Source organism: Stegostoma tigrinum, chromosome 3, assembly GCF_030684315.1.
Source record: "Stegostoma tigrinum isolate sSteTig4 chromosome 3, sSteTig4.hap1, whole genome shotgun sequence".
Lineage (NCBI taxonomy): Eukaryota > Metazoa > Chordata > Chondrichthyes > Orectolobiformes > Stegostomatidae > Stegostoma > Stegostoma tigrinum.
The window spans coordinates 39,049,682-39,076,771 of record NC_081356.1 but is presented as its reverse complement, the minus strand read 5'-3'; the positions used below and the strand labels follow the sequence as shown (position 1 = coordinate 39,076,771).

Sequence of the window (27,090 nt, the reverse complement as noted above, 5' to 3'; positions counted from 1 at the left end):
CGCCAGTCTTGTGGAATATCGGTGTTAAAAGGCAACGTTTTAACTACCTATGAAGGGGGAATTCAGGTGAGTGTTCTGGGGAGGGAGCTGTTAAAGAGCTGGAAAGTGATGTTGGTTTGGGAACTCAATACTGTCCACTCTTTAGTTTCATCCAGGAGGGTATACAGGTGATTCACTAAATATATAAAAATATACTTAACTTCAGATTGAACACAGCTTTGAACACAGATTGAACACCCAATGCCAGTGAGGAAAGAGCACAGCTGGAGTGCTAGTCCAGTGAATCTGATAGGCTGGGAAACCTTCAAACAATGAAACTGCAGCCATGTCTGAATGAGAGGTTACTGCTCACAATATTATGTCTGAGAGTGCTTCAATCTGTTTGACAGGTCGTCTCCAACTTCTTGAAAGTCAGTTCACCTGTCCTCAACTTCATTCAGCTTTACCTGCTCTTTCTTGCTGTTCACCTTTGAGAACAGCTTATGCAGCTCCCTTTACTGACTTTGATCAAGAACGTAATATGAGAAAAGCAATTAGGAGCATCTGCAACAGCTGTTTTCTCTTCAACCACATGTCACCACAAAGTAGAAATAACAGACATGGAGAACTACTCAAAAAAAGACAAGATCCATATCATGGGATCTACATGCAGGCAGAGGATAGTGGATCAACATGCTCAACATGCAACGCAGATGGAGGATAAATGTTCCCCTCTCTTAGAATGCAGTTATGTTTGAGCAGAAGATTTGGGCCTTTGCAATAGATCACCGTTACCATCTGCAAATGCCTGGAGCAGGATGAATTTTACAGTTGACTATGTGGGTGCCCATGGCTAGAATTTGATAAGTTGCCAAGGTGGATCTCACCAGACCAGCACCACCCCCAATCCCACTTCCTGCTCTTTGAGTTTTCTGCTGTCTTAGCCTGAAAGAGAGCCAACAGAGAATTGAGTTTGTGAGAAATCAGTTGTATGCAGAGGAATGAAAGACAAACTTCCTGGAGGATACCTGAGGCATGGCATAAAGGTGAGGGTGAAGGGTGGGTGACCAGAAAAGGAGAGGAGGCGATATCTGGAAAGAGACTAATGCATACACCTGCAAGGTATGTTGGTCTGATGAGTTTTATGCAGGAGAATGTTTTGAAAGTGTACGAATTGCCATCAGAATGAGTTGCACCACTTAGCTTTCATGGAAACAAGGAAGCAGGATGCTAATTCTGTGGCTGATTACAGCTGATGCATGAGCCAGTATTGAATCAAACATGTCCCAATTTGCTACTTTCCTCCTAGTTTTGCACAGTTCTGTGAGAATATAATTCAAACCCAAAGTCTCTACAGTATTAACAGTCTGCCAAAAGGTTGGCCTACATTAGTAACAGCATTGTTTAAGTGAACAGTGCAATCTATTTTTAAGACAGATGCTTGTACTAAGAAACACTATGCTGACATAGTGCCAGACAAGTATTGCATTCACTTTTGCTGTTTTTGTGGCAACATTTTATTCTGAATAGTGCCTTTTGCAGTCCATATGTGATTTAATTAAAATGGTCAGATATTTTCACAGCTTTGTAAATAATTTGGTGGCAAGAGTCAATGTGTTATTAATCAATTCTGATTGCATTGCTGTTACACAATAGTCAGTAACAGAAATAGATGGCTAATTTATGAGAAATTATTTCTGCTACCTTCCAGGTGCAAGACTTAAAGGTGGCCTCTCCTGCCACTGTTAGCAGATGTGGGATGGTTTACATTGATGCAGATGAACTCAAATGGATGCCATATGTGCAAACATGGATGGCTAGCCATGCAGATCGGGTAAGACATTGAATTTGTAAATTGTAATCCAAGAGTAGTAGAATGAAAGTGGTCTTTTTAAGACAAACTCCTGTAAAGCCATTTTGGCTCCTCCTGAATTTAAGGAAGACAAGGGATATTTGCATGTTTATTTAATGAACACTTGATATTACCTTATTAATATAATCCTGGAGGATTTTCTATTTTGCTCCAAATCCTTTTGTAAGACATTTTCATATTTAAATTATTTTGTACATTTTAAGATTTTTAGCATTTAGTTTCCTAATTTCCACATCCACCATTTAGATACAAAAATGTATTGTTTTCTTCTCTTTACTATGATAGAAAAATAGTTCCCTGGACATTGGGAAGCCCTTGCAGAAATTGTTTTTCATGGACAGAGACCAGGATACCCAATTCTCCTGCTTTGGCACAGCGGTGCTGAAGTGAGTGATTTCCTGAAGACTGCTCTGTGATAGAGGAGAAATTCTCCTTGCACATGCAAATCCCTTACATGTATGGCCCAGCTCCCACACCTCAAAGCTCTCCTACGCTTTGGGAACACATCACTTGATATTTTGGGGGCCAAGAAAAGTTGGGTGGAAACTTCATGAGTTTTAAGAGCATTTGGGATGGGGAGAGAGGGACACAAACTATATATGGGTGGAACCGAGGCTAAATTAAGGATGTTGACACTTTCGAATGTACTACCTCCTTGTGGCATTTGGATTTCAATCTGTTTATTTCAACAGAAATGCAGGACACTCCCTGGAAGTCAACTTAGATCCTGCTTTGAATATGAGGATCAACCTCCAGTTACTTTATTGGGGCTGTCCTGTAATTCTAACTGAATTTTCTAGAAAAGTCACAAGGCAACATTATTTGACAAAATTTGAGACTGAGCAACATTAAAAGAAATTAAGATGAGTGATCAAAAGTTAGATCAAAGACATAGGCTGTAAGAACCAACTTAAATGAAGCAATGTACGTGGTGTGATTTAAGGAGGGAATTCCAGGGTTTAGGGCTCAGAAGGCACAGCTGCCAATTGTATAACAAAGAAAAGAGGCAGAAGGTCAAAATTATAATTGCATGCTTTGAGGATCTTACAAAGATCAGGAGAAGCAAAATTATAGAGAGCTTTGAACATGAGCCTGAGAATTTTGAAATCAAACTGTAAGATGTTTGTCAACCAGCATGGGTAATTTTGGTAAATGGGACATGGTGGAAATTAGAAAATGGGAAATGGAGTTTTGGACAGTTTGTGGTTTGTAGAGAGTAGAAGATGCAGGGTTGTCAGGGGAGTATTGGAATAGTTAGGTTTTTAGAAATAGCCAAAGCTTGGATGAGAGTTTCAACAACATCTGAACTGAGGCAGTGCTAGAGATTTGCGATGTTAGTCGAACTGTTACCTTGGTGATTGAAAGACTAAGGGTTAGAAAACTCATCTCAATGTTAACTGGAATGTTGAGATTGCAAACAGTTCAGTTTTGCCTTGAGTTATGGATGGAGAGGGGATGGAGTTAATAGTTCAGTGTTGAGTTTGTGGCAGGGACTGAAGAATGTTAAACATGTGGTTAAAGTTATTGTTGTTTTGCTTTTTTTGGAAATGGGCTTGTGTGTCAAAAACTTCTTTAATCAAAAAATCCTCGCTGTGTAACAGTTGACAAAACATTGGTGTTTATTTTGATTGCTTTTCTTGCTGTGATCAATTAAGTGTACTGGAGTTATAAAATAGTAACGTGGAATTCAAGCTAATGTCTGAATAATAAGGATAATTAATACTTCTGAATTAAAAAGAAATCAATAGAGTACTAAATATATATCTTATGTCTGTTTAGATACCTCTTGAACCACGGCAGTATCTAATGGGACTTTTTGCAAGCTGCGTCGAAAATGGTCTGTACTTTGTGAACAAGAAATGCACACAAGCCATTTCTCAGGTTGATATTAGTAAGGTCACAACTCTCTGTGCTCTCCTCGAATCTCTGCTATTGGGAAAAAATGGCCCAGATCTCCAGTTGGTATGTGAAGTAGTCTCTGAACTATCGAAGTAATTAATGCTATACAAAGAACAATGCAGTGCAGGAACAGGCCCTTTGACACTCCAAGATGGTATCGACACATTTTGCCCTCCATACTAAAACTGTGTCTTTACTTACAGGATCTGTATCCCTCTATTCCCTTCCTAATGATGTATTTGCCCAGTTGCTTCTTAAATGCTGGTAGTGTGTCTGCCTCCACCATCATCTCTGGCAGCACGATCCAGGCATTCACCGCCCTTTGTCTGAAAAACGTGCCTCGAATATCTCTTTTAAACTTGTACCCCCTCCCCTCCCTGCAGTTTGAACTATGTCTCCTAGTAATTGACCCCTCCACCTGGGAAAAAACCTCATACTTTCCACTCCATCCATGCTATTCTCAATCTCATAAACTTCTTTCAGGTCAGCCCTCAACCTCCTGTGTTCCAGTGAATACAAACCCAGTCTGTCCAACCGTTCTTCATAGTTAACATCCTCCATACCAGACAACAGGCTGGTAAGCCTTTCCTGTACTCTCTCCAAAGCATCCACATCCTTCTGGTAATGTGGTGATCAGAACTGAACGCAATATTGCAAGTGTGGCCTAACTAAATTTCTATAAAGTTGCAGCATAACTTGCCTGTCCTTATTTTTAATGCCCCTTCCAATGATGGAAAACATTCCTTAAGTCTTTTTTACTGCCTTATTTACCTGCACGGTCGGCTTTAGAGATCTGTGGACCTGCACTCCCAAATCCCTCTGCACGTCCATGATCCTAAGGGTTCTGCCATTCACTGTATACTTTCCACCTGTACTTGACCTTCCAAAATGCACCAGTTCACATTTGTCTGGATTAATCTCCATTGGCCATTTTTCTCCCCATGCTTCCAACTGATCTATACCCTGCTGTATCTTCTGACAATCCTCTTCACTATCTGAAACTTCACTAATCTTTTTATCATCTGCAAACTTATTATTTAGACTATCCACATTTCCCTTCAAATCATTTATGTTGAACACAAGCAGCAGAGGTTCTAGCACTGATCCCTGTGAAACATCACTAGTTACAATCCTCTATACCGCAAAGCATCCTTCCACTGCTACCCCCATCTCTTATGACTAAGCCAGTTCTATATCCAACTTGCCAGCTCACTCCTGATACCATGTGACTTCACCTTTTGTACCAGTCTGCCATGAGGGACCTTGTTAAGGGCTTCACTGAATTCCATGCAGACAACACCATAAGCTTTTCCCCCATCAATCATCTTCGTCACCTCCTCAAAAAACTTGATCAAGTTAGTGAGGCACAAAGCCCATGCTGTCTATTGCTAATAAATCCATTTGATTCTAAATACATATAGATCTTGTCCCTGAGAATCTATTCCAATAAGTTCCCTACCACTGACATGGGCTTACAGGCCTGTAATTTCCCGGATTATCTCTGTTACCCTTCTTAAACAATGGGACAACATTGGCTATTCTTCAGTCCTCTGGGACCTTACCTGTGTCCAAAGAGGATACAAAGATGTCTATCACTGCTCCTGCAATTTTTTCTCTTGCCTCACTCAATATTCTGGGATAGATCCCATCAGGACTTGGGGACTTATCTGCATTTGTCCTTTTTACATTCCTTTTTAATAACAACTTGGTTTAGTAATTCGACACTCCCCTCCCTGACATCATCCTCCATCAGTTCCGTCTCTTTGGTGAATACTGACACAAAGTATTCATTTAGGACCTCACCAATGGTTTTTGGCTCCACACATAGATTCCCTCCTTTGCCCTCAAGTGGGCCAACCCTTTCCATGGCTACCCTCTTGCTGGCTATATCTGTATAAAAAGTCTTGGGGTTCTCGTTAATCTAGTTTAGTAATGATTTTTCTTGACCCCTCTTAGCCCTTCTAATTCCTTGTTTAAGTTCTTTCCTATTCTCCTTATACACATCAAGGGCTTCTTCAGTTCCTAGATCTTACGTGTGTGTCCTTTTTCTTTTGACCAAGTTCATAACATCCTTGGTCATACAAGGTTCATGTAACTTACCATGCTTATCCTTTATTCTCGCAGAAACATACCACTCTTGAACTCTCAACTACTATTTGAAATACTCCCATGTGTCTGATTGTGGTTTTACCCTCAAGTGGCTGCCTGCAATCAACATTCTCCAGATTCTTCCTTAAATTGTTGTAGTTTGCCCTCCCCTAACTTAACACCTTCACCCAAAAACTGCAGTTATCCCTATCCATGTGTATCTTAAAACTCATATTATGGTCACTACTCCAGAAATGCTTCCGCAGTGAAACTCCACTCACCTGGCCGGGCTCATTTCCCAAAACCAGGTATTCAGTTTAACCATTTCCCTGGCTGAACTTGAATCAGAGATAATGGGAACTGCAGATGCTGGAGAATCCGAGATAACAAAGTGTGGAGCTGGATGAACACAGCAGGCCAAGCAGCATCTTAGGAGCACAAAAGTTGACGTTTCGGGCCTAGACCCTTCATCACGATCCTACAACTGATGTGAGGCTTACAGGCCTGTAGTTTCATGGATTATCTCTGTTACCCTTCCTGATGAAAGGTCTAAGCCCGAAACGTCAGCTTTTGTGCTCCTAAGATGCTGCTTAGCCTCTTGCATTGCTGTGCTCATCCAGCTCCACGCTTTGTTATCCCTGGCTGAACTGTTCACATACTGTGTCAAGAAACCCTCCTGAATAGTTCTTACAAATTGTGCCCCATCCAAGCCCTGAGCACAAATTGAGTCCCAGGCAATATAGGGGAATTTAAAGTCACCCACCACAAAAACCCTGCTGTTATTACATCTTTCCAAAATCTGTCTACATATTCTATCCTCTATCTCCTGCTGGCTGTAGGTATAGTAGTCACCAGCATTGTGAATTCACCGTTCCTATTTCTGAATTCTACACACACTGTCCTGCTGCACGACTCCTCTGATGTATTCCCCCCTCAATACAGCTGTGAGTTACGCCTTTACTGGCAATAAATCTCCACACCCCCACCCCTCCTTTTACATCCCCTCTATCAGACCTGAAACATCCAAATTCTGGGATATTCGGCTGCCAGTCCTGTCCCTCTTTCAGGCAAGTCTCTGTAATCACAATCATGTTACAGTTCTAAGTTTTGAGGAAGGGGCACCAGACCCGAAGTGTTAACCCTGAGTTTCCTTGACAAATACTGCAACACCTGCTGAACTTTTCCAGCAATTTCTGTTTATGTCTCTAAGTTCATCTACCTTGCCTATTTCACTTCTTGCATTGAAATGCATGCATTTCAGGCCACCTGCTCTTTCCAGCAGTATTTCCCTGCAGGTTCTTCGACATATGTGCTTTGTTTTCTACCTCTCCCTCAATTTCTGCATCTACTGCCCTACTCCTCTGGTTCCAATGCCCCTGCCAAACTAGTTTAAACCCTTCCCAACCACTCCACCAAGTACTCCCAAGGACATCAGCCCCAGTCCTGGTACGTTTCTGGTATATAGAGCTTTACTAGATGCAAACAACAATCATAGATCCGAAAAAACACCAGTAACTGAGGACTTTTACAGATATGGCTTAGAAAATATTTTGCTTGTATTTGTATGAAGCTGCAGCATTCCCAATTGATGTGATTTGCTGCATGGCCCTCATCTTTAGCCAGTAGAGGAATGTCAATAATCTTTACCATTAGTAAAGAGTTAATTGTATTAAGATCTACTACAAAACATCAACTTGCAAAGATACTTTTTATAATCACAGTCCTAAAATACATGTAATGTACTTAGCAAACAACAAGAAGTTATGGCATACATCCTATAGTACTTTGCATTTTGGTGCAAGCATGGTGTTCATTCACTTTATTAAGCAGGAGGCTTGACTGAACAGACATACAAAAACCAAACTTTCCATCCCAAAACCACCTATTTTCATTGAAGATGATACTTTTGACAACACAGTGGACCAATATTTGATATCAGAAGTTGAGCAAACAATCAAAATGCAGTCTTTGATTTCAAAAACCCTTGAAATAAGTACTAAATGGTTCCATGTTAGTGTGTTGAGATGTAGCACAGATGAGCTCACCAACTGATGTTCTCGACTCTAATCTAATGCTAAAATATTCATTAAGCTGTTAGTTTCTGAGCTGCAGGAGTATACAGGAGGCAACCTTAGTGGTGCATAATCTGAAAGATCTATGGTGTCCTTTCAAAATGTGGGGAAGAAGGTGATTTTTGGTGACCTCATCTTGACAGCAGAGACAGTCCAGATTCCACTGACTCTTGCAGGAGACTAAAGATAGAACTTGTCACAGAAAAGGCTGGAAACTCAAGCATGTACAGAGTACATTAACAGTGATGGTAATGGGAAAGCAGCACAACAATAGACAATGATCCTTAATTGACTGTTGGACCACCCCATCCATCAGGACCTTCAGGTTCTGAAGAAGAGCCATATCCGACTTGAAATATTTACTCTGTTTCTCACTCCACAGATGCTACCGAACCAGCTGAGTTTCTCCAGCATTCTGTGTGTTTGCATCAGGACCTCTAGGTCACTGTTGCGAAGTGGAGTGCCAGTTTTCGTCTATTCTTTATGTCTGAAGCAAATCTTTAGGTGAAGCAACCATGCGGGGTAGATCTGAAATGACAGTGCTAGATCTGGTGGGCAACTGCATTTTAAGTTTGGTGCAGGCATTGGGAATTCCAGGAAGTCTTGACAGTGTGAGTACTTCTGTTTGTGAAGAGAGGGATGATTTGATGAACAGGATGCCGTGGAGGCATGGTACAAAATAAATGAGGCAAGTTTTAGAGAATAATTTGATGGCTCATGGAAAGAGAATCTCTGTGAGACTCAACAAACTTGCCACTTTGTTAATTTCCTGTAAAATTCAATCAGTTCGCGGAGTGCCTGTGCTCTGCGTGCAACAACCAACCTGACCTTGTGATTGCCATCCATTTTAATTTCCCCTTGCACTCACCCAGTGATCCTTGACTGCTTCCACTGTCAGAGTGAGGCCAAACGTAAACTGGAGGAACAACACCTGATATTTTGCCTTGGGAGCTTACAGCCGAAGGGTCTGAATATTGCCGTCACCAGCTTAAAACTCCCTTCACTCTCAGCCTTTTCCCATGTCCCGCCTCTGTGACCTGTCCTAACCTGTCCATATTCCTACTCCCCTATCCACTCCACCCTTACCACTGAACAATCTCTATCACCCCTTACCTGCATGCACCTGCCATCTATCCTACTTTTCCCCAGTCCCAACCCCTTCCTTCTATTTATTTCTGGACTCCCGTTCCCCAGTGCTGATGAAAAGTTTTGGCCCAGGATATTGATTTTCCTGCTCCTCTGCTGTCTGACCTGCTGTGTTTGTCCAGCTGCATTTTTATTGACTCTGGCTTCCACCGCCTGCTGTCCTTACTGTCTGCTGACATCTTACCTGCTTCCTTTAATAGGAAGGGATAGGTCAGGAATGGATGAAAAGGCAGCTGGCTGGTCAACTGATTTGTTTTATATGCCACAGTCTTGAAATATACATTGGAGGCCATAAAATTCGTCCACCAGATAAAATGATGATTTAATTTGATTTTTGGGAGCAAAATTTTTTTTGATCATGGGGAGTGACCAGCATTTTAAACCCAGGAGGATATTATCTGTTAATCTGTGATAAATACTTACAACAGAGATTTTCTGATCAACATTTTCTTTTGGTGAGACGAGTTCATTATGTTAAACATAAAGTCTGTTTTTTGGGACAGGTTGCTATGAGTAATTCAGAAGGAATTACTATTAGTAACATTATTCATTGAAATTTTCATGACTGATTTGGAAGAGGGCAGTCAGATAATTATCTGAGAATTCATATCTGAACAGAGGAAAAGTGCAGAAGTGTGTGGACCATAGATAGAAAATCGTGATTAAGTCCAGATTTAGATACACTGTGGAGAAGTAATGACTTTCATTTGTCTTGAGGTAGAGACTTGGATATATTGACAGGTTTTGAGTCTTGGGAAGAACGCCAACTTGAGGAGCATTGACTTGACTTGCAAGTCAGAACTATGTGGCATTTCTAAGCCAACTGACTCTGAGGGAATTGCCTGGGAAATTGAATTTTACAATGGGGCAATTTCCCTGTAAAATTCTCCATCAGAAGAGTCCATTAAAGAATTCCGAGAGTCTTGGATCACTTTGGCTACCCAGGGAGTGTTAAAGGGTTAAAGTTTTATTGTAATTCCTGAGTAATTATTAAACTGAAGATCTGAAGGAACTGCCCCCCACCCCATCCCTATGCTGCATCTGTTTTAACCTTGCTAGAGCTATGATCCTCCAAAAAAAAATGCCACCTGTGTTGCAATGCTATTTTAAAACCATACACAATGTTAGGATTGCCATGATGACATAAAATGCTGATTATTGATCCATCTGCTGATTTTAATACCTTGAACTTTAATTGTGTGTTGTTTCATGGACGTGTTTCAAAAAGACACCAAAATACTGAGAGATGATGACTACAGGGGTCACCTGATCCACCCAGTTTGGCCAAGACAACCTGCACAGAAATTAAAATGTTCCATAATGACAGTGAAAATAGTCAGTTAGCCCCCATGGCACTTGTAAATAGGTCCTTGCCTCCTATTTTGTTTATATCCCTCTAAGAATCTTCACATGTGGGAGATGTAGCATCAACTGCCATCACCAACGTCAAACAATATTCTCCAAGGATATGCAATACACAAGCAGTACCCGTTACAAGATTGTTGGCAGACCAAGAAAGATGGAATTAAGAATGCAGAGCCATAAGGAGACTGAGACTCTCTCTCACTCCCTGGATTCAAATTAATACTGCACTGATCTCACTGTATTAAGCCATTGGAAACCATTAGAAAAGTGAATATTGGAGCTGCTTTCGTCTCGGCAACAATGAGTTTTTCTGCTCACTCACCGTGTGCTGAATAGGTGTTGGTTAGACTTTGGAGATTCAGGAAGTGAGGGCTTGCTACAGAATTCCCAGCTATGACATTTACTTTTTACTAAAAAATTTATGTGTGTAGTTGAGTTGCATGCCTGGTCCATGGTAACACCCCAGGATGTTAATGTTTTAGAGAATTCAGTGAAAGTAAACTGTTGAACATCAAGGTTAGGTGGTTAGATTTCCTCTTGTTGGATATGGTCATTTCTGTATCTGTAATGTTGGGGACCTCAATAGAAGGCTGAGATAGATAATCTACTCTGGATTTTTTGGCTGAAATTAGATGAAGTGTATCAACCTTGTCTTTTATACTGTCATGGTAGGTTGCCTTATCATTGAAAATAGGGATGTTTGTACAACATCCTCCACTTAGTTGTTCAATTTTCCATGCCAATCACAACTGGATGGAACAGGATATCACAGCTTTGATCTGAACCATTTACTATGGGATCACGTGGCACTATTGCACACTGCTTCCACTGTTCAGCATGCATGTAATTCTACATCGTAACTTGACCAGATTGACATTTGACTTAGAAATGCCTGGTGCTCATCCTAGCATGCTCTGCTGGTCTCCTCATTTAATCCAATTTGCTATCTAGGATGATTTTTCTTTTGTATAATCATGTGGTATCAATACTTTGCTCAAATATTAATTTTGAAGGCTTACTTAACAACTTGCACTTTAGAATCATGTTATTAAATAATCATTGGTAGTAATTGTAATTGATTAAAATGTAAAACTTGAAATGTGCTGTGTGTTTCCAGGTGAAGTTCAAATATAAATGAGTTGTTGGCTTGATTTTTTTTAAACCAATCTCTATGATTTTATCATTTGTTTTAAAGGATCCTACTCAGTTGAATAGTATTATTTGTCAGACATTTGCCTTCTGTTATATCTGGTCCATTGGAGGAAATTTGACTGAAAACCATTGGGATGCCTTTGATACATTTGTGCGACATCAATTTGAGGATCATCCTGAAGCTAAGGTATCCACAAAGCGGGCAAATAAATAGTGGTTTTTAGTACATTGTCTGGACAAAGTTTTCTCTCACTGTTCAGTTAAGACAAAGGATGTTTTATCCCCTGCCTGTTAGGAATATCTTCTTTCCTTTTGTACAGTCATTGTTGAATTCTTGGTAAACATCAACTCTGGCTTTTGCTCCTATGCTGGGAAATCATAATGGCTTGAATTATGAAGGATTTGTTACATTGCCTTTGAATGTTGATGGGGTCAATGTTTCAGGCTAGTCTGAGGGCTGACCTTGAGCTGTGAAAAATAATACTTTTTTGGTGGGTGTTACTCCGTGTGCAATTAATACTGTTTTTGACCTATAGAATTTTCTAACAGAAAAACAGTAGTTCAATCTAGTCAATAGATGCATCCTGATGCATATAGGCTGACTTTAACCAGCAAGATATTGAAATAGTAAAAGCACTGAACTACGATGAGGATATTTCTTAATGGGCAGGAATTAAAATGATGATTTAAGGAAGAATTGGAGTGTATTTTGTTCAGAATACACTTCCTTGCCGGATGTTCCCCTATTTATTCCAGATTCAAAATTATATACATTTTCTGATTTTAAAGACTAGCAAATGCGGCTTGTATTATTAACCTATATGCAAGATATTGAGCAAAATTTAGACTTTAGTGAGAGGGTCATAATGCACATTGGCATATTGGAAACAAACTCCCAAGCATTTAGCAGAAACAAAATCTGATTGCTCAACTTTTAATTTCAGTTAATCTTGGATTTAATTGTGTATTTCATTTAAAATTTTGTCAACAATGTTTATATGATAGCATTTCTGGCTGTCATGTTAGGTACATTAATGTCTGCTTCGGTTTAGGTACTAATATGCCAGCCTTGATTTTTACTGTGATCAGAAGATATTTGTCTGCAAGTGCGAAGGTTGACATAAACTACATAACTTAATAGAGTTAGTCAGAACCGCCGATGCTGGAGAATCTGAGATAACAAGTTGTAGAGCTGGATGAATACAACAGGCCAAGCAGCATCAGAGGAGCAGGAAAGCTGACGTTTCGGGTCTGGACCTGAAATGCACAAGAATATACCCATATTGTCAGGAGAATAGCAGGCAGTTATCAATTTAGTACTGCAGATACATTTACTTGAGCTTTGAACATCCTTATTTGTTTTATTTTGGCTGAGCAAAATTTCTAGCTCGTATCCAAATTGTTGCAGTAATTGCCTTTCCAAACCTAGTACTCTGCTCAGATATTTTAATGAAAATGTGAGAATGTTGGATGTTGCGTTTATTTGCCGGTCTTTGGTGGTGAGCTGAATAAGTCAAGCTAAAATTCAATCTCAGGACGTTACTAGTCTTCTGTTAAAAATTTGAAGTTTCTCATCTAGCCAGCTAACTGCTGGTGTAGTGATAATGGAAACTGCAGATGCTGGAGAATCCAAGATGACAAAGTGTGAAGCTGGATGAACACAGCAGGCCAAGCAGCATCACAGGAGCACAAAAGCTGACATTTTGGGCCTAGACCCTTCATCAGAGAGGGGGATGGGGAGAGGGTTCTGGAATAAATAGGGAGAGATGGGAAGGCAGACCGAAGATGGAGAGAAAAGAAGATAGGTAGAGAGGAGAGTATAGGTGGGGAGGTAGGGAGGGGATAGGTCAGTCCAGGAAAGACGGACAGGTCAAGGAGGTAGTAGGTAGGAAATGGAGGTGCGGCTTGAGGTGAGAGGAAGGGATGGGTGAGAGAAAGAACAGGTTAGGGAGGTGGAGACAGGCTGGGCTGGTTTTGGGATGCAGTGGGGGGAGGGATGAGCTGGGCTGGTTTTGTGATGCTGTGGGGGGAGTGGAAGAACTGGGCTGGTTTTGGGATGCAGTGGGGGAAGGGGAGATTTTGAAGCTTGTGAAGTCCACATTGATACCATTTGGCTGCAGGGTTTCCAAGCAGAATATGAGTTGCTGTTCCTGCAACCTTCGGGTGGCATCATTGTGGCACTGCAGGAGGCCCATGACGGACATGTCGTTTGAGGAATGGGAGGGGGTGTTAAAATGGTTTGCGACTGGGAAGTGCAGTTGTTCATTGCGAACCAAGCGGAGGTGTTCTGCAAAGCAGTCCCCAAGCCTCCACTTGGTTTCCCCAATGTAGAGGAAGCCACACCGGGTACAGTGGATGCAGTATACCACATTGGCAGATGTGCAGGTGAACATCTGCTTAATATGGAAAGTCATCTTGGGGCCTGGGATGTGGGTGAGGGAGGAGGTGTGTGGGCACGTGTAGCACTTCCTGCGGTTGCAGGGGAAGGTGCCGGGTGTGGTGGGGTTGGAGGGGATTGTGGAGCGGACAGGGGAGTCACGGAGAGAGTGGTCTCTCCGGAAGGCAGACAAGGGTGGGGATGGAAAAATGGCTTGGGTGGTGGGGTCGGATTGTAGATGGCGGAAGTGTTGGAGGATGATGCGTTGTATCTGGAGGTTGGTGGGGTGGTATGTGAGAACGAGGGGGATCCCCTTGGGGCGGTTGTGGCGGGGGCGGAGTGTGAGGGATGTGTTGCGGGAAATGCGGGAGACGCGGTCAAGGGCATTCGCGACCACTGTGGGGGTAAAGTTGCGGTCCGTGATGAACATGGACATCTGGGACGTGCGAGAGTGGAATGCCTCATCCTGGGAGCAGATGCGGCGGAGGCTCCCAGGATGAGGCATTCCACTCCCGCACATTCCAGATGTTCACGTACGTCTCACATTCTACCCCACCAACCTCCGGATACAACACGACATCCTCCGACACTTCCGCCATCTACAATCTAACCCCACCACCCAAGACATTTTTCCATCCCCACCCTTGTCTGCCTTCCGGAGAGACCACTTTCTCCATGACTCCCTTTGTCCGCTCCACACTCTCCTCCAACCCCACCACACCCGGCACCTTCCCCTGCAACCGCAGGAAGTGCTACACTTGCCCACACACATCCTCCCTCACCCACATCCCAGGCCCCAAGATGACTTTCCATATTAAGCAGACGTTCACCTGCACATCTGCCAATGTGGTATATTGTATCCATTGCACCCGATGTGGCTTTCTCTACATTGGGGAAACCAAGCGGAGGCTTGGGGACCGCTTTGCAGAACACCTCCGCTCGGTTTGCAATAAACAACTGCACTTCCCAGTCGCAAACCATTTTAACACCCCCTCCCATTCCTCAGATGACATGTCCATCATGGGCCTCCTGCAATGCCACAGTGATGCCACCCAAAGGTCGCAGGAACAACAACTCATATTCCGCTTGGGAACCCTGCAGCCCAATGGTATCAGTGTGGACTTCACAAGCTTCAAAATCTCCCCTTCCCCCACTGCATCCCAAAACCAGCCCAGTTCTTCCACTCTCCCCACTGCATCACAAAACCAGGCCAGCTCGTCCCTCCCCCCACAGCATCCCAAAACCAGCCCAGCCTGTCTCTGCTCCGCTAACCTGTTCTTCCTCTCACCCATCCCTTCCTCCCACCTCAAGCCGCACCTCCATTTCCTACCTACTACCTCCTTGACCTGTCCGTCTTCCCTGGACGGACCTATCCCCTCCCTACCTCCCCACCTATACTCTCCTCTCCACCTTTCTTCTTTTCTCTCCATCTTCAGGCCGCCTCCCCCTCTCTCCCTATTTATTCCAGAACCCTCTCCCCATCCCCCTCTCTGATGAAGGGTCTAGGCCCGAAACGTCAGCTTTTGTGCTCCTGAATTGCTGCTTGGCCTGCTGTGTTCATCCAGTTTCATACTTTGTCATCATAACTGATGGTGTATATCATTTTACTGGTCTTTCTGCAGAATAATGTCTTATTTTTATTAGCAATAATGCTCACAGATTTTGACTTGTACAAAAACAACCCTTTATTATGTTATCTTAGATACCAACATCTGGTGACCTGTGGAGCTACTACATGGACTTTGACAACAACCGATTAGATCCATGGGATAGAATTATTCCCAGTTTTAAGTATGATAGTGAAATACCTTTTTTTGAAATGCTTGTTCCAACAACAGACACCGTGCGATTTGGCTATCTTTTGGAGAAGCTCCTTGCTGTGAGGCATTCTGTTCTATTCACTGGGACAACTGGAGTTGGGAAGGTATTCTACTATTTTTTCCCTACATTTTTTACATTAAAATTTGTCAAAGATATGGATTGCCTTTCAAAAATAAAACATCAGTGAGGATAAAGTATAAGTAAAGTAAAGATATTTTATCTTAATTTCAATGCCTCTATATTATTCTTCACTGAAGTTATTTTTATAATGGGGGTATTGTAGCTAATTAGAGTATTTGCTTGCTATAATCTTCTGCTAATTGATTATCGCTGAATTTCAGAGGAATCATTGAGAAATAAATTGAAATGTTTGCAGCCATTCATGATCTTTGGATGTACCAAAATTTTTCACAGCTGCTGAAGTAATTTTTTCAAATGTAGACACTGCATAATATAAACCTCATTCCAACCCTGGACCTTACTTTAGTGAAATACCTCATAGACTCTGTGACCTAAAAGTTTTTAATTACTGGGTCCCAGTTTAAATTATTTGATAGACTTGCTTGCCAGTCCTATAAGGTAGACTGTCCTACTGTCTCTTGCAGCTTGCAGTGTGACACTAATGTTGTCTAAATTCATAATTCATAAACTCTGCAAGGTATCTACTGACAAAGCAGAAGTTCTACCCCATGCTTTTCTAACGCCTCAGGCAGTTTTAAAGTATGATCAAGGAGGAGGTTACTCCTCTGTTGCAGCTGCAGTGGTGTCCCAAAGATCTTGTCAAATGAAACTGATTTTGCTGATTAAATGAACCACTGTGCAGTTTGAAAGATTTGATAGATAATTTCCATCAACTTTTACTTGTTTTTAGTCTGTGGTTGCGCGAAGTTTGCTGAATCAAATCCAAGATGACGCTGGATATGTCCCCCTTTACATCAACTTCTCCGCTCAAACTTCATCTTCGCGGACGCAAGAGATAATTGAATCCAAACTGGAAAAGAAAAGGAAAAATATAATTGGTAGGATGAAATTACATTAATTTTCAAAAGTTTTGTCTCCTAAGGGTGAACACATAACATGGTTTTGTTATGTTCTCAAAATTTTTGGCTCTTTAGCCTTTTCATTGTGCATGAGAATTAACAATGTAAGTCTTTTTTATTTTATTTACCACTGACATATAGGTGCTCAGGAACACCACCACCTGCAAATTCCTCTCTAACTCACATGTAATCTTGACTTGGAAATATTTTGCAGTTCCTTCAATGCGACTTGGTCAAAATTTTGGAATTCCCCTCCAAATTACTGAGGGTGACCCTATATCTGAAAGACTGTAGAGTTGAAGAAGGCAGCTCAGCACCACCTTCTCAAGACCAATTAACGATGGGTAATCATGCTGATTCAGGCAACAGCACCCATATCTCAAGGAAGAATCTTAAAAAAACAATCTGGAATACTAAATTCTAGGATTTTCAAGATGGAAAAGGGACAGGAGATTGGGTTTAGTCATGAATTGTGAACCCGGCCCCACTGGAACTATGGTGTTTTCAGTAGGATCTCCGTGCTGTTAGGAGCAGGTTTACTACAGCAATATACATATGTAAGAGACAGGCACAGAGGTGGCCCAACCCTGGAGTAGGCAGATAAAAGATCATCCTTGACAGCCATTGTAGTGGCTGCCATTTCAAATTTTCCTGGCAAGTCTGAGAAAGATATTGCAAAAAAATTGTTCAGCTGCCTCTCACAGCTTCATTGGCCTTGGTAGTCCATTTTCTTAATGGGCTAAGCAATCAAAGAAGAAAGGAAAGTCAGTAACATTTATTGATTTGGATTTTATTATGCTTGAGCAGAGTCCCTTAAGAAATATTAATGAAATGTGCACTTTTGCTCTCTCTCTTCTCTATAGCATTTGATTGTAATGTAGAAATAATGCAAACAGCAGCAAACTGGTAAATTTGAAGAAGCTTGATGTTTTGAGGAGGCCCTTAATCTGAATTAAATTGCCTTTCAATGTGAACATTGTAATGCCTTTGCTCTTGGTCTTTACCCCCACTTCTGGATTCTCAGCCCCATGCCTCCCTATGTGAAAATTTGGCCTCACTAGGACCATCTATGATTGCACAGTTTGTGACGTTATCACACACGGGATGTAGAGATATGATCAAGTGTGAAAAGACACATTTCAGTTAAGCGACATCTTTTGGCTGCATTAGGCATGTCTATGAATGCACAGGAGACTATTTTGATGACCATCATTATGTTCAGCCCAATTAGTTTTATAAAATGAAGTGTACTACTTCTGAGGGTGTTCAGGAACCGACAGACCTAGATATCTATGTGCAAAGGCCATTAAAGTTGTTAAGACTTGCTGAGAGAGCAGTTAGTAAAGTATACAGTATTCTAAGCTTAATTGCTAGGGATATAAAGCATAAGAGCAAAGAGGTTATACTGAACTTACAGAAGACAGTACTAGTTAGCCCTCAGCTGAATATTATGTACAGTTCTAGGGTGCCATGCTTCAGGAAGGATCCAAATGTACTGTCTAGATTCGGAAGAGGTTTATGAGACTGGTTCCATACATGAGAAATTTCAATAATGAATCCTGATTGGAGAAGTTGGGACTGTTTTACTTGGAGAAGGGAAGGCTGAGAGGAAATTTGATAGAAGTTTTAAAATCACGATTAGTTTGAACAAACTGGCTGGAGAGAGAAACTGTTCCCACTTGTAAAAGGATTCAGAACTAGAGAGCACAATTTTGAAGTGTTTACAAATGAAACAAATGTGATGTGTGAATGAAACTTTTTCCTATTTTGAGTATTTAGGGCCTGTAATGTACTTCCTGGAAGTGTGGTGGAGGCAAGTTCAGTTGAGGGAACTAGGTGATTACTTGAATAGAAGCAATGCACATGATTAAGGGCAAGATGCAGGAGAATGGCATTCAGTCGTGGCACTCGTTCAAAGAGCCAATGTGGACACAATATGACAGTTCCGTTTATTCTTACTCATACTTGAGGGAGAAGAAATAGGAGGATTTGCTAATATTGTTAGATGAGTTAAGGTGTGAGAAGGCAATTTACAGAGAATAATGAGTGGTAAAGACTAGCTGAATAGCCTATTTAAATGTTGTGAGTTGTACGGTAATGGTATTACAACGATAATGTGCTATGATACCTCTGAGTTGCTGCCACCGGATAGTGATCCCTTTACTTTTTGTCTACTAGGAGATCTGCATTATAGCTTTGCATATGAACCCAATTGGTAATACACTAAAAGATGACTCCACAGCATTGTAACACTTAACAAAATTCAGCACTCAAAGAACAGAATGCATTCTGCCATGTGCATATCACATCATTTATGTAATGATAATATTGTATTTTACACTGATAATGGGAACTGCAGATGCTGGAGAATCCAAGATAATGAAATGTGAGGCTGGATGAACACAGCAGGCCCAGCAACATCTCAGGAGCACAAAAGCTGACGTTTCGGGCCTAGACCCTTCATCAGAGGGTCACTTTACATCATTGTATTTTACATTGTTTGTTTTGTTTTCTATAGCATTCTGCATTACAATTAAGTGGAGAGAAAAATAGCTCTATATAGCCAATCAGCCCATTTGCAAGATGTGTAATGCAAATCAATCACATTTTCTCATGCATATGCGCAGAGGAAATGTACCCTTGCTACGTTATTCATGTGCATCAGGGATTGTCTGTTGGGAGTCCACTAGATGATGTGAGGCCCACCAAAAAGATTTGGAGTCAGATCTTCTCAGTGTTGGAAAACTTGACAGACCTTTAAAAATGACACCGGTTCAGGCTGAAGAAGTCCTATCCCTGTTTCCAAGAAGGGGAAAGGAGGCAGGGCATATTTTACTCAGGAGGGAATCTCAAATTCAACAGCACTGTTTGAATTTTGTTTTGAATTGAAACTGACCCTTCATTGGTCATTTTACAGCCTTCAACCTGTAATGTTGGAGTGATTGAACTGCTCTGGTTGATAGACTAGCTGATCTAATAACTATTTGAACAGTTTCAATATTTATTTATTGACATTTCCCTAAGGGCTATTCATTGTGAATGTGTGGTTGCATTCCAAAAACCACAATTATCATTTTATTTTCTTGTATGGCATGTCAACATTTCTGCCAAGGTTGGCATTTTTTGCCCATCCCTTATTGCCGATGCTGCCAGCCCTGCAGAGTTTCTTCAACAATTTCTGTTTTTGTTTCAGATTTTCAGCATCAGCAGATCTTTGCTTTATTACCCTGAAGAACGAAGGTGGTCTTCTAACTAGCCCCCTTTGGCACTCGCTTGACCCATCCCCTGCTTCTGGGATTGGTAGGCCAGATTTCATCCTGCGCCCACCAACCCCCACCCCACTCCTCCTTGGAATGAAAGTATTTGGATTTGGGCCATCTTTGTCTGTGGTGGTTCTGATGTGTCAGGAAATTTCCTGAATTTTGTTACATCTGCCTTTGAGACTTTGACAAACTAAAGCTTGTGAACAAACTCAGAAAATTGCTGCCATGTAGTGGCTAACCCAGGAACTACAGAAATAAACATTTCAGACTTTAGTTAATGCAGAGTCCCTCAGTGTTTAATACAAGAACTGTGTAGAAAATGAATGCAAGGAAAATTCCTGTTTAGTTAGCAGTTTATAGTATTGGATTTGGTGAATAAGGAGAAGCAGAATGAACTGTTGCTGAGTTTCATCTGTTTCATATCATGTTTCTGGCTGTCAGCCCTGATGGTTCAGTCTGTATTCCAATGTATGTTATGAAACATGCGGTTTTACAGTAGTAGGCTGATGAAAGCATCTTTCAAATGACTGCTCAATCTGCAAAACATAAGGGGAAAGATGAGGAAGAGCCTCCAAGCCTAATGGCCCTACTTTAAATATAATGTAATACATAGGACAAATAAGGGAACATACTGTGAGGCAGTAAAGTAAAAAATTCAAACATCACAGATTCTTCAAGGAACTGTGATTGCTAAAGACACCAACAGATTTTGTTTTTAACGAGACACTCAGTGGCAAGACGTGGGTGGAATGGCTGTACTCTGCAGAGTACTTTGGTGCCTGTTGGCAAAACAAGTGCACTTAACCTCCAAAATTGTCCAGATATCCCGCTTGAATTTGTCTGAGATATTTGGAACTATTTCCCAATACGAAGTAGTGTGGTTATTGCCAATTTAGTCACAGGTAATACCATCAGTGACTGTTCTCCTTCATCCCACACTTTTGACATTGAGTGGGCTAACTGCATTTAGCTGATGGGTGCATGCACATAAGGCCAATAAGAATGTCAATCAGTCTGATGTTTTCACGTTTAAGTTCAGTGCCATTTATCGGCACTATCAAGAGAAGTATACAATCCTTGTCAGGGAATTTAGCAGAAGTATCCTCTCTTTACAGTTGATTTTCCTTTTGGCCTATTCAATTGCAATTTGATTTCACTTTATGTGAAATCAATTTGCCTGACATTTATGTCATTACTTGCTCGTGGATCTGGTGAATGAGGTAACGGGAGTCCTTCAACAGATTTTTTGAAAAGTTTGGAACTCTAAGCTTGACAGAGTAGTTCAGCAGAAGTGATGTGTGAGGGAACATCTGTTTGGGTCCAGAAACCTGCCACAGTAAGTGCACTAGTAAGATGTTGTAATCTCTTGATACATTCTGTCATCATAACATATAAATCATTCAAACAATTGTGTAAGGTTTTAATGTGAATGCTTAGATTGTGCAAACACATATTGGAAAATGTGAATTTGGTTAAACCTATCAAATGATTATAAATATTATAAATGTTCTGAAGAAAGGTCACTGAACCCCAAAATGTTAACAACATTTTCTTTTCACAGATGCTACCAGACCTGTTGAGTTCCTTCAGCAATTTCTGTTTATTGCATGTTCCAGATCTTCAGCATCTGCAATTTTTTGTTTTATTATAAATATCGAACTGAAAGTTTGTTATTTCAACTCTCCTGCTTCATATAGTGAAAACATTGATCTTGCAAAAATCTGAATTAGTGGGTATTTGTTTGATCAGGTGCTCCAGGGAATAAAAGAGTCATAATCTTTGTTGATGATCTTAACATGCCCAAACTGGATCGTTATGGATCTCAACCACCCATTGAGCTTCTTCGACAATACCAGGACTTTGGTGGATTCTATGACAGAGAGAAACTCTTTTGGAAGGAAATACAGGTGATGCACAAAGATAAGCTTTTAACTTTATAGGGTATAAAGTTCCTAATCCACTTTTTTGTTTTAACAATTTCAACTTTGATTTGTTCAATTTTTACATTTTTGTGTTATATGTTTTTGTTTTAGCAATGTGTGTTGCAGATTAATGAGCTTATGAAACGTTGAGTAGATGATTCATTCTGTTAATTCTGTACCACTGTTCTGTTAGCTCATTGCTGATTTGTTTCTTAACTGCATTTACCCACTTTGGTTGCATGTTTCTTAATGAACTTGCTTATTTAAATGGATCAGGCTTCTACAGTTGTTTTTCAGGCATGATCCAGATTTTTTTCTAGACTTTATGCAAGAAAGCACTCACTGATGTTTTTCTTCAACCAGCTTTCTCAAAGTTAAAGCTTATGAGACTAATGGAGCAAACCAGTATTAGCAAAAAAAAACAAACTGAATGATGTTCCCTAATTAATGTAATGTACAATGTATTGTGGACTGCATTAAAACTGTTTTGCCGTCATTTAATTTTCAGCAGAATAATGAAAAACAGCATAGGCATGGGGTATTAAGTTGAACTGACTGGCTTCTTCCCCAAACAAAGCCCACCCCCCCACCCCCCAACCCCCACCCTCAACCACCACCACCACCCATAGCTGGAGAGCCAGTGAGAATCCCAATTCATCTCCTTTCGGGAAGACCTGTCAGATTAAGTTCTAGTCAGTCATTTAATTAGGTAGGTGGGGACCTTCTGATCTTGATACACCTTAAACGCATCCATGCTCAACATCTCAGCCTCATCATGTATGATATCTTTCACATTCTCATCACTCTCTGGATAAAGACGTTTTTCCTGAATTTCTTGTTAGTTTAGTAGTGACGATATTTCAATTATGCCTTTTGGCTTTAAATTCTGCCACAAATGGAAACATCATTTTTGTATCTATCCTATTCAGTTCCCATTCAATTCGTTTGCAACTTCTATCTTAGGATGTTACAATTGCTGCTGCCTGTGCCCCTCCTGGTGGTGGACGAAATCCAGTGACCCCACGTTTCATAAGACACTTCAGCATGTTATGCCTCCCAACACCTTCTGAGCACAGCCTGAAACAAATATTTCAGGTTAGTAATTGCTCTTACTGATGAGTATGAAGAAATATCAGTTGTACTGTTTTCGGGGGGCTGATTTTCTGTGTTTGTACTGCTAGAAAGCTGCTTTCTGTGTGCAAATGTGGATTAATTATTCCCAATGGTACAGCAGAAACATTTATATAACACTGGTTCCGTTGGTCTGTACAGTTAGATTTGTGGATGTAAAGGCACAATGGAGGGTGAAGGCTATGTTTAAGAGGTACATATGTGAGTCAATGCTGTCAATGAGGGCTTTCATTACTTGCTGCACTTTTGTTCTTTACAATGCTAATTATTTTATATTTACAATCAAGTTGTTTGAAATTTGTGGAAATATTTCATCTGTGATTCTAATTGTTCATCAAATTTATTATGAGTCAAGTCTACAGCTTTTCTTTATATGATGCAGGCTATTTTGAATGGATTTCTGGCAGAATTTACTCAAGCAGTGAAACAATGTTCCATCAGTATTGTGGAAGCAGCTGTTGAGATATATCACCGAATGAGTGTTGATCTATTGCCAACGCCTGCTAAGTCTCATTATGTTTTCAATCTTAGGGATTTATCAAAGTGCATACAGGGTAAGATGCATCTGTCCTGCTATCTCATCTGTTTGTGACTTGCTAATTTTTCAATTCCATGCACAATGCTTTGCACTTTCCCCCATTGACTCTAATGCTTCATTTTTTCAATATTCGTTAATTTTGAAGTGATTTAACCTAATTCCATTGTTCTTCCCAGTTTGTACCATTAGCAAATTGGACCATTTTACATTTGAGTTTCTGAATGAATATTATTTATGTGTGTCAAAACAATTCGTGTTCAGACACTAACCAGTGAGGTTTCACACGCAATCCTTAAAATTTCTAGTAAGTATTCTTTCACCTAGAAATCAATCATGTTACATTCTGTTTTCAAGCATACATAGTTTGGCATATTGGACTGTTAGTTATCTCCATGTATGCTGGAAAAGCTTCACCCTCCATTTGGGTTGATACTGTAGATAGTCAGATAGCCTGTCAGAAGTATTGAAAATATTTGTTGTGATATAGCAAGGAATTTGTATCATACCTGCTAAAACAGCTTACACGCACCTTCAAGTTAAATGTTGGTTTGCTGTTTCAGCCTGCTGGACAACCTGCTTCTGTTTTGCTGCAGGCTATTTTTCTGTATTCTGAAACAGAATTCTGACTTCTGTAATCAACTGCTTGGTTTTGGACTGTGTTTTTCTTTCCGATTTGAAACCTGTTTCATTTCAGTTAAGGGCAGTCTACCTGTTGGGGCTAGAACATGAGGGGACCTTCAAAGAATGTGAGAAACGAAACTGATTGGATAAACTCTGTATTTATACCCCTTCACTCTTACAAATAACGCTCCCTTTCCCCTTTGCTGTGGGCATCTTTACTATCTGTTCCATTTGATTTTCCTTCTTTTACAACATCAAATCAATCACCTTTCCAGCCCAAATCAGTTCTGAAGAAAAGTATTTTGGACTTGAAATGGTGAACTCTCTTTTTCTTGCCAAAGAGTTTGTCATATCTGCTGAGTTTCTCCAACATATTCTGTTTTTATTTATGAAAGAAGCATCAAATTATTTAGATGCAATTACTTTGAGAATTCTTGATATGCTACACACGCAACCTATTTTGTATATATCTAATTGGTCATAATCAAACCAGAACCAAAACAATATATCTATGAGATAGTAGGAACTGCTGATGCTGGAGTCTGAGATAACAAGGTGTAGAGCTGGATGAACACAGCAGACCAGGAAGCATCAGGGGAGCAGGAAAGCTGACGTTTCAGTTCTGGACCCTTCTTCAGAAATGGGGGAGGGGAAGAGGACTCTGAAATAAGTAGAGAGACGGGGAGGTGATGATGGAAGTTGGATAGAGGAGAAGATAGGTGGAGAGAAGATGGACAAGTCAAGGAGATAGGGATGGAGCCAGGAAAGGTGAATGTAGGTAGGGAATTGTGATGGTGGTTGTCAGTTGGGAGGCAGGGGCAGGTAGGTGGAAGGGAAGATGGACAGGCCACGGAAGCGGGATGAGGCAAGTAGGTAGGAAGTGAGGAGGGGGTTGGCCACTGAGGTGGGAGGAGCGGATAGGTTGGAGAAAAGACAAACAGGTCAAGAAGGCAGGGGACGAGCTGGCTGGTCTTGGGATGAGGTTGGGGGTGGGGAGATTTTGAAGCTTGTAAGGTCCACAATGATACAATTGGGCTGCAGGGTTCCCAAGCAAAATATGAGGTGCTGTTCCTGCAACCTTCTGGTGGCATAATTGTGGTACTGGAGGAAGCCCAGGATGGACATGTCGTCCAAAGAGTGGGAGGGGAGTTGAAGTGGTTCGCAACTGGGAGATGTAGTCGTTTGTCACAAACCAAGTGTAGGTGCTCCACAGAGTGGTCGCCAAGCCTCTGCTTGGTCTTCTGTTTAGAGGAGGCCACATTAGCAAATGTGCAGGTGAACATCTGTTTTATGTGGAAGGCTTTCCTTTTTGGATTCAATGCATCGTCCATCTCATCTGCAATTTGACCACACTACCGTGGACAATTTTCCCTCCCCACCTTTATCTGCCTTCCGGATGGATAGCTCTCTCCGTGACTCCCTCGTCTCCTCCGCACTCCCCACTAGCCTCACCACCCTGGCACTTTTCCCTGCAACTGCAGGGAGTGCTACAACTGCCCCTCCACCTCACCCCTCAACCCCATCCCAGGCCCCAGGATTACTGATGATGCACCAGCCTATCTATCACCCTTTAAACACCAACCACAATGCTATATATGTCTATCATTTGCCATCAATTTTAGAGTTCTGGCATTTGAATTTTGTTTTTTTTTTACATTTTAGGAATTCTTCAATGTAATCCTGGTACAGTAAGAACTGATGACCAAATTTTTAGGCTTTTTTGCCATGAATGTCAGCGAGTTTTCCATGATCGTCTCATCAACACTGAAGACAAACATTACTTCATTAACATGTTATGTGAAATGGCCGGTAAGATATTTTATCCTCGACACTGCTTCAAAGTGCTCACAGGCTATATGTTAACAGCTCTAAGTTATTGTTTAATATGGACACTTAATATAATGTAATCAGGAAAGGTGAGCAAGCAATGGCAGTCTCACACACTGTAGTATGTGAGGTACAACATCAGAGAGAGACATTTGTTGGCTATAATGACATAGCTGGAGCCAATGCAAATAGTACTTAGGTTGCATTATCACAGGAAGAGAAGAAACAATGTGAAAAAGTGGTGCCAACTTGTTGATGCTGCTTGTTTAACTTCATCTAGGATTACCCATCTAAAGACATAGTGTTATTGATATAAGCAATAACTAATATATTACTTCATAATTCCTTGATTGTTAAACATCTATTTCAAAATTTACAATCCATTATAATCAATATCTGACCTCAGAGCTTTTAATTTCTGTTGTAGAAAGCAACATAATTACTCCAAATGAATTTCTGAAAACCTAGAATATTCCTCCTCTCACCCACCTTCCTGTAAAAAGGCCATTCCCTATTCCCAATTCCTTCACCTCTGCTGCATCTGCTCCCGAGATGTGGCATTCCACTCCCGAACATCCCAGATGTCTTCTTTTTTTCAAAAACCGCAACTCCCCCTCCACAGTGATCGAAAATGCCCTCGACCATGTCTCCTGCATTTCCCGCAACTCATCCCTCACACCCCCATCCGCAATAATAACCAAAACAGAATCCTTCTCGTCCTCACGTACCACCCCACCAACCTCCAGATCCAATGCATCATCCTCCGATATTTCTGCCATCTGCAATCTGACCCCACTACCAAAGACAATTTCCCTCCCCGCCCTTGTGTGCTTTCCGGAGGGACCACTTTCTCTGTGACTCCCTTGTCCGCTCCACACTCCACTCCAGCCCCACCACTCCTGCCATGTTTCCCTGCAAACGAAGCAAGTGTTACACCTGCCCCCTCACCCCCATCCCAGGCCCTAAGAAGACTTTT

The 27,090-nt window shown here is 41.1% G+C and overlaps 1 protein-coding gene across 1 annotated transcript in view; it reads left to right on the top strand.

Annotated features, from left to right (window-relative positions):
• The window catches only part of dnah6 (dynein, axonemal, heavy chain 6), a 241,124-nt gene that overhangs the window by 94,116 nt on the left and 119,918 nt on the right, over positions 1-27,090 (top strand). Inside the window, exons 35-43 of the mRNA XM_059644490.1 lie at positions 1,691-1,813; positions 3,632-3,814; positions 11,618-11,761; positions 15,654-15,875; positions 16,644-16,791; positions 21,825-21,982; positions 22,961-23,092; positions 23,511-23,682; positions 25,950-26,096. Coding sequence (XP_059500473.1) covers positions 1,691-1,813; positions 3,632-3,814; positions 11,618-11,761; positions 15,654-15,875; positions 16,644-16,791; positions 21,825-21,982; positions 22,961-23,092; positions 23,511-23,682; positions 25,950-26,096 — 1,429 coding nt within the window. The remainder of the gene's footprint in view (positions 1-1,690; positions 1,814-3,631; positions 3,815-11,617; positions 11,762-15,653; positions 15,876-16,643; positions 16,792-21,824; positions 21,983-22,960; positions 23,093-23,510; positions 23,683-25,949; positions 26,097-27,090) is intronic.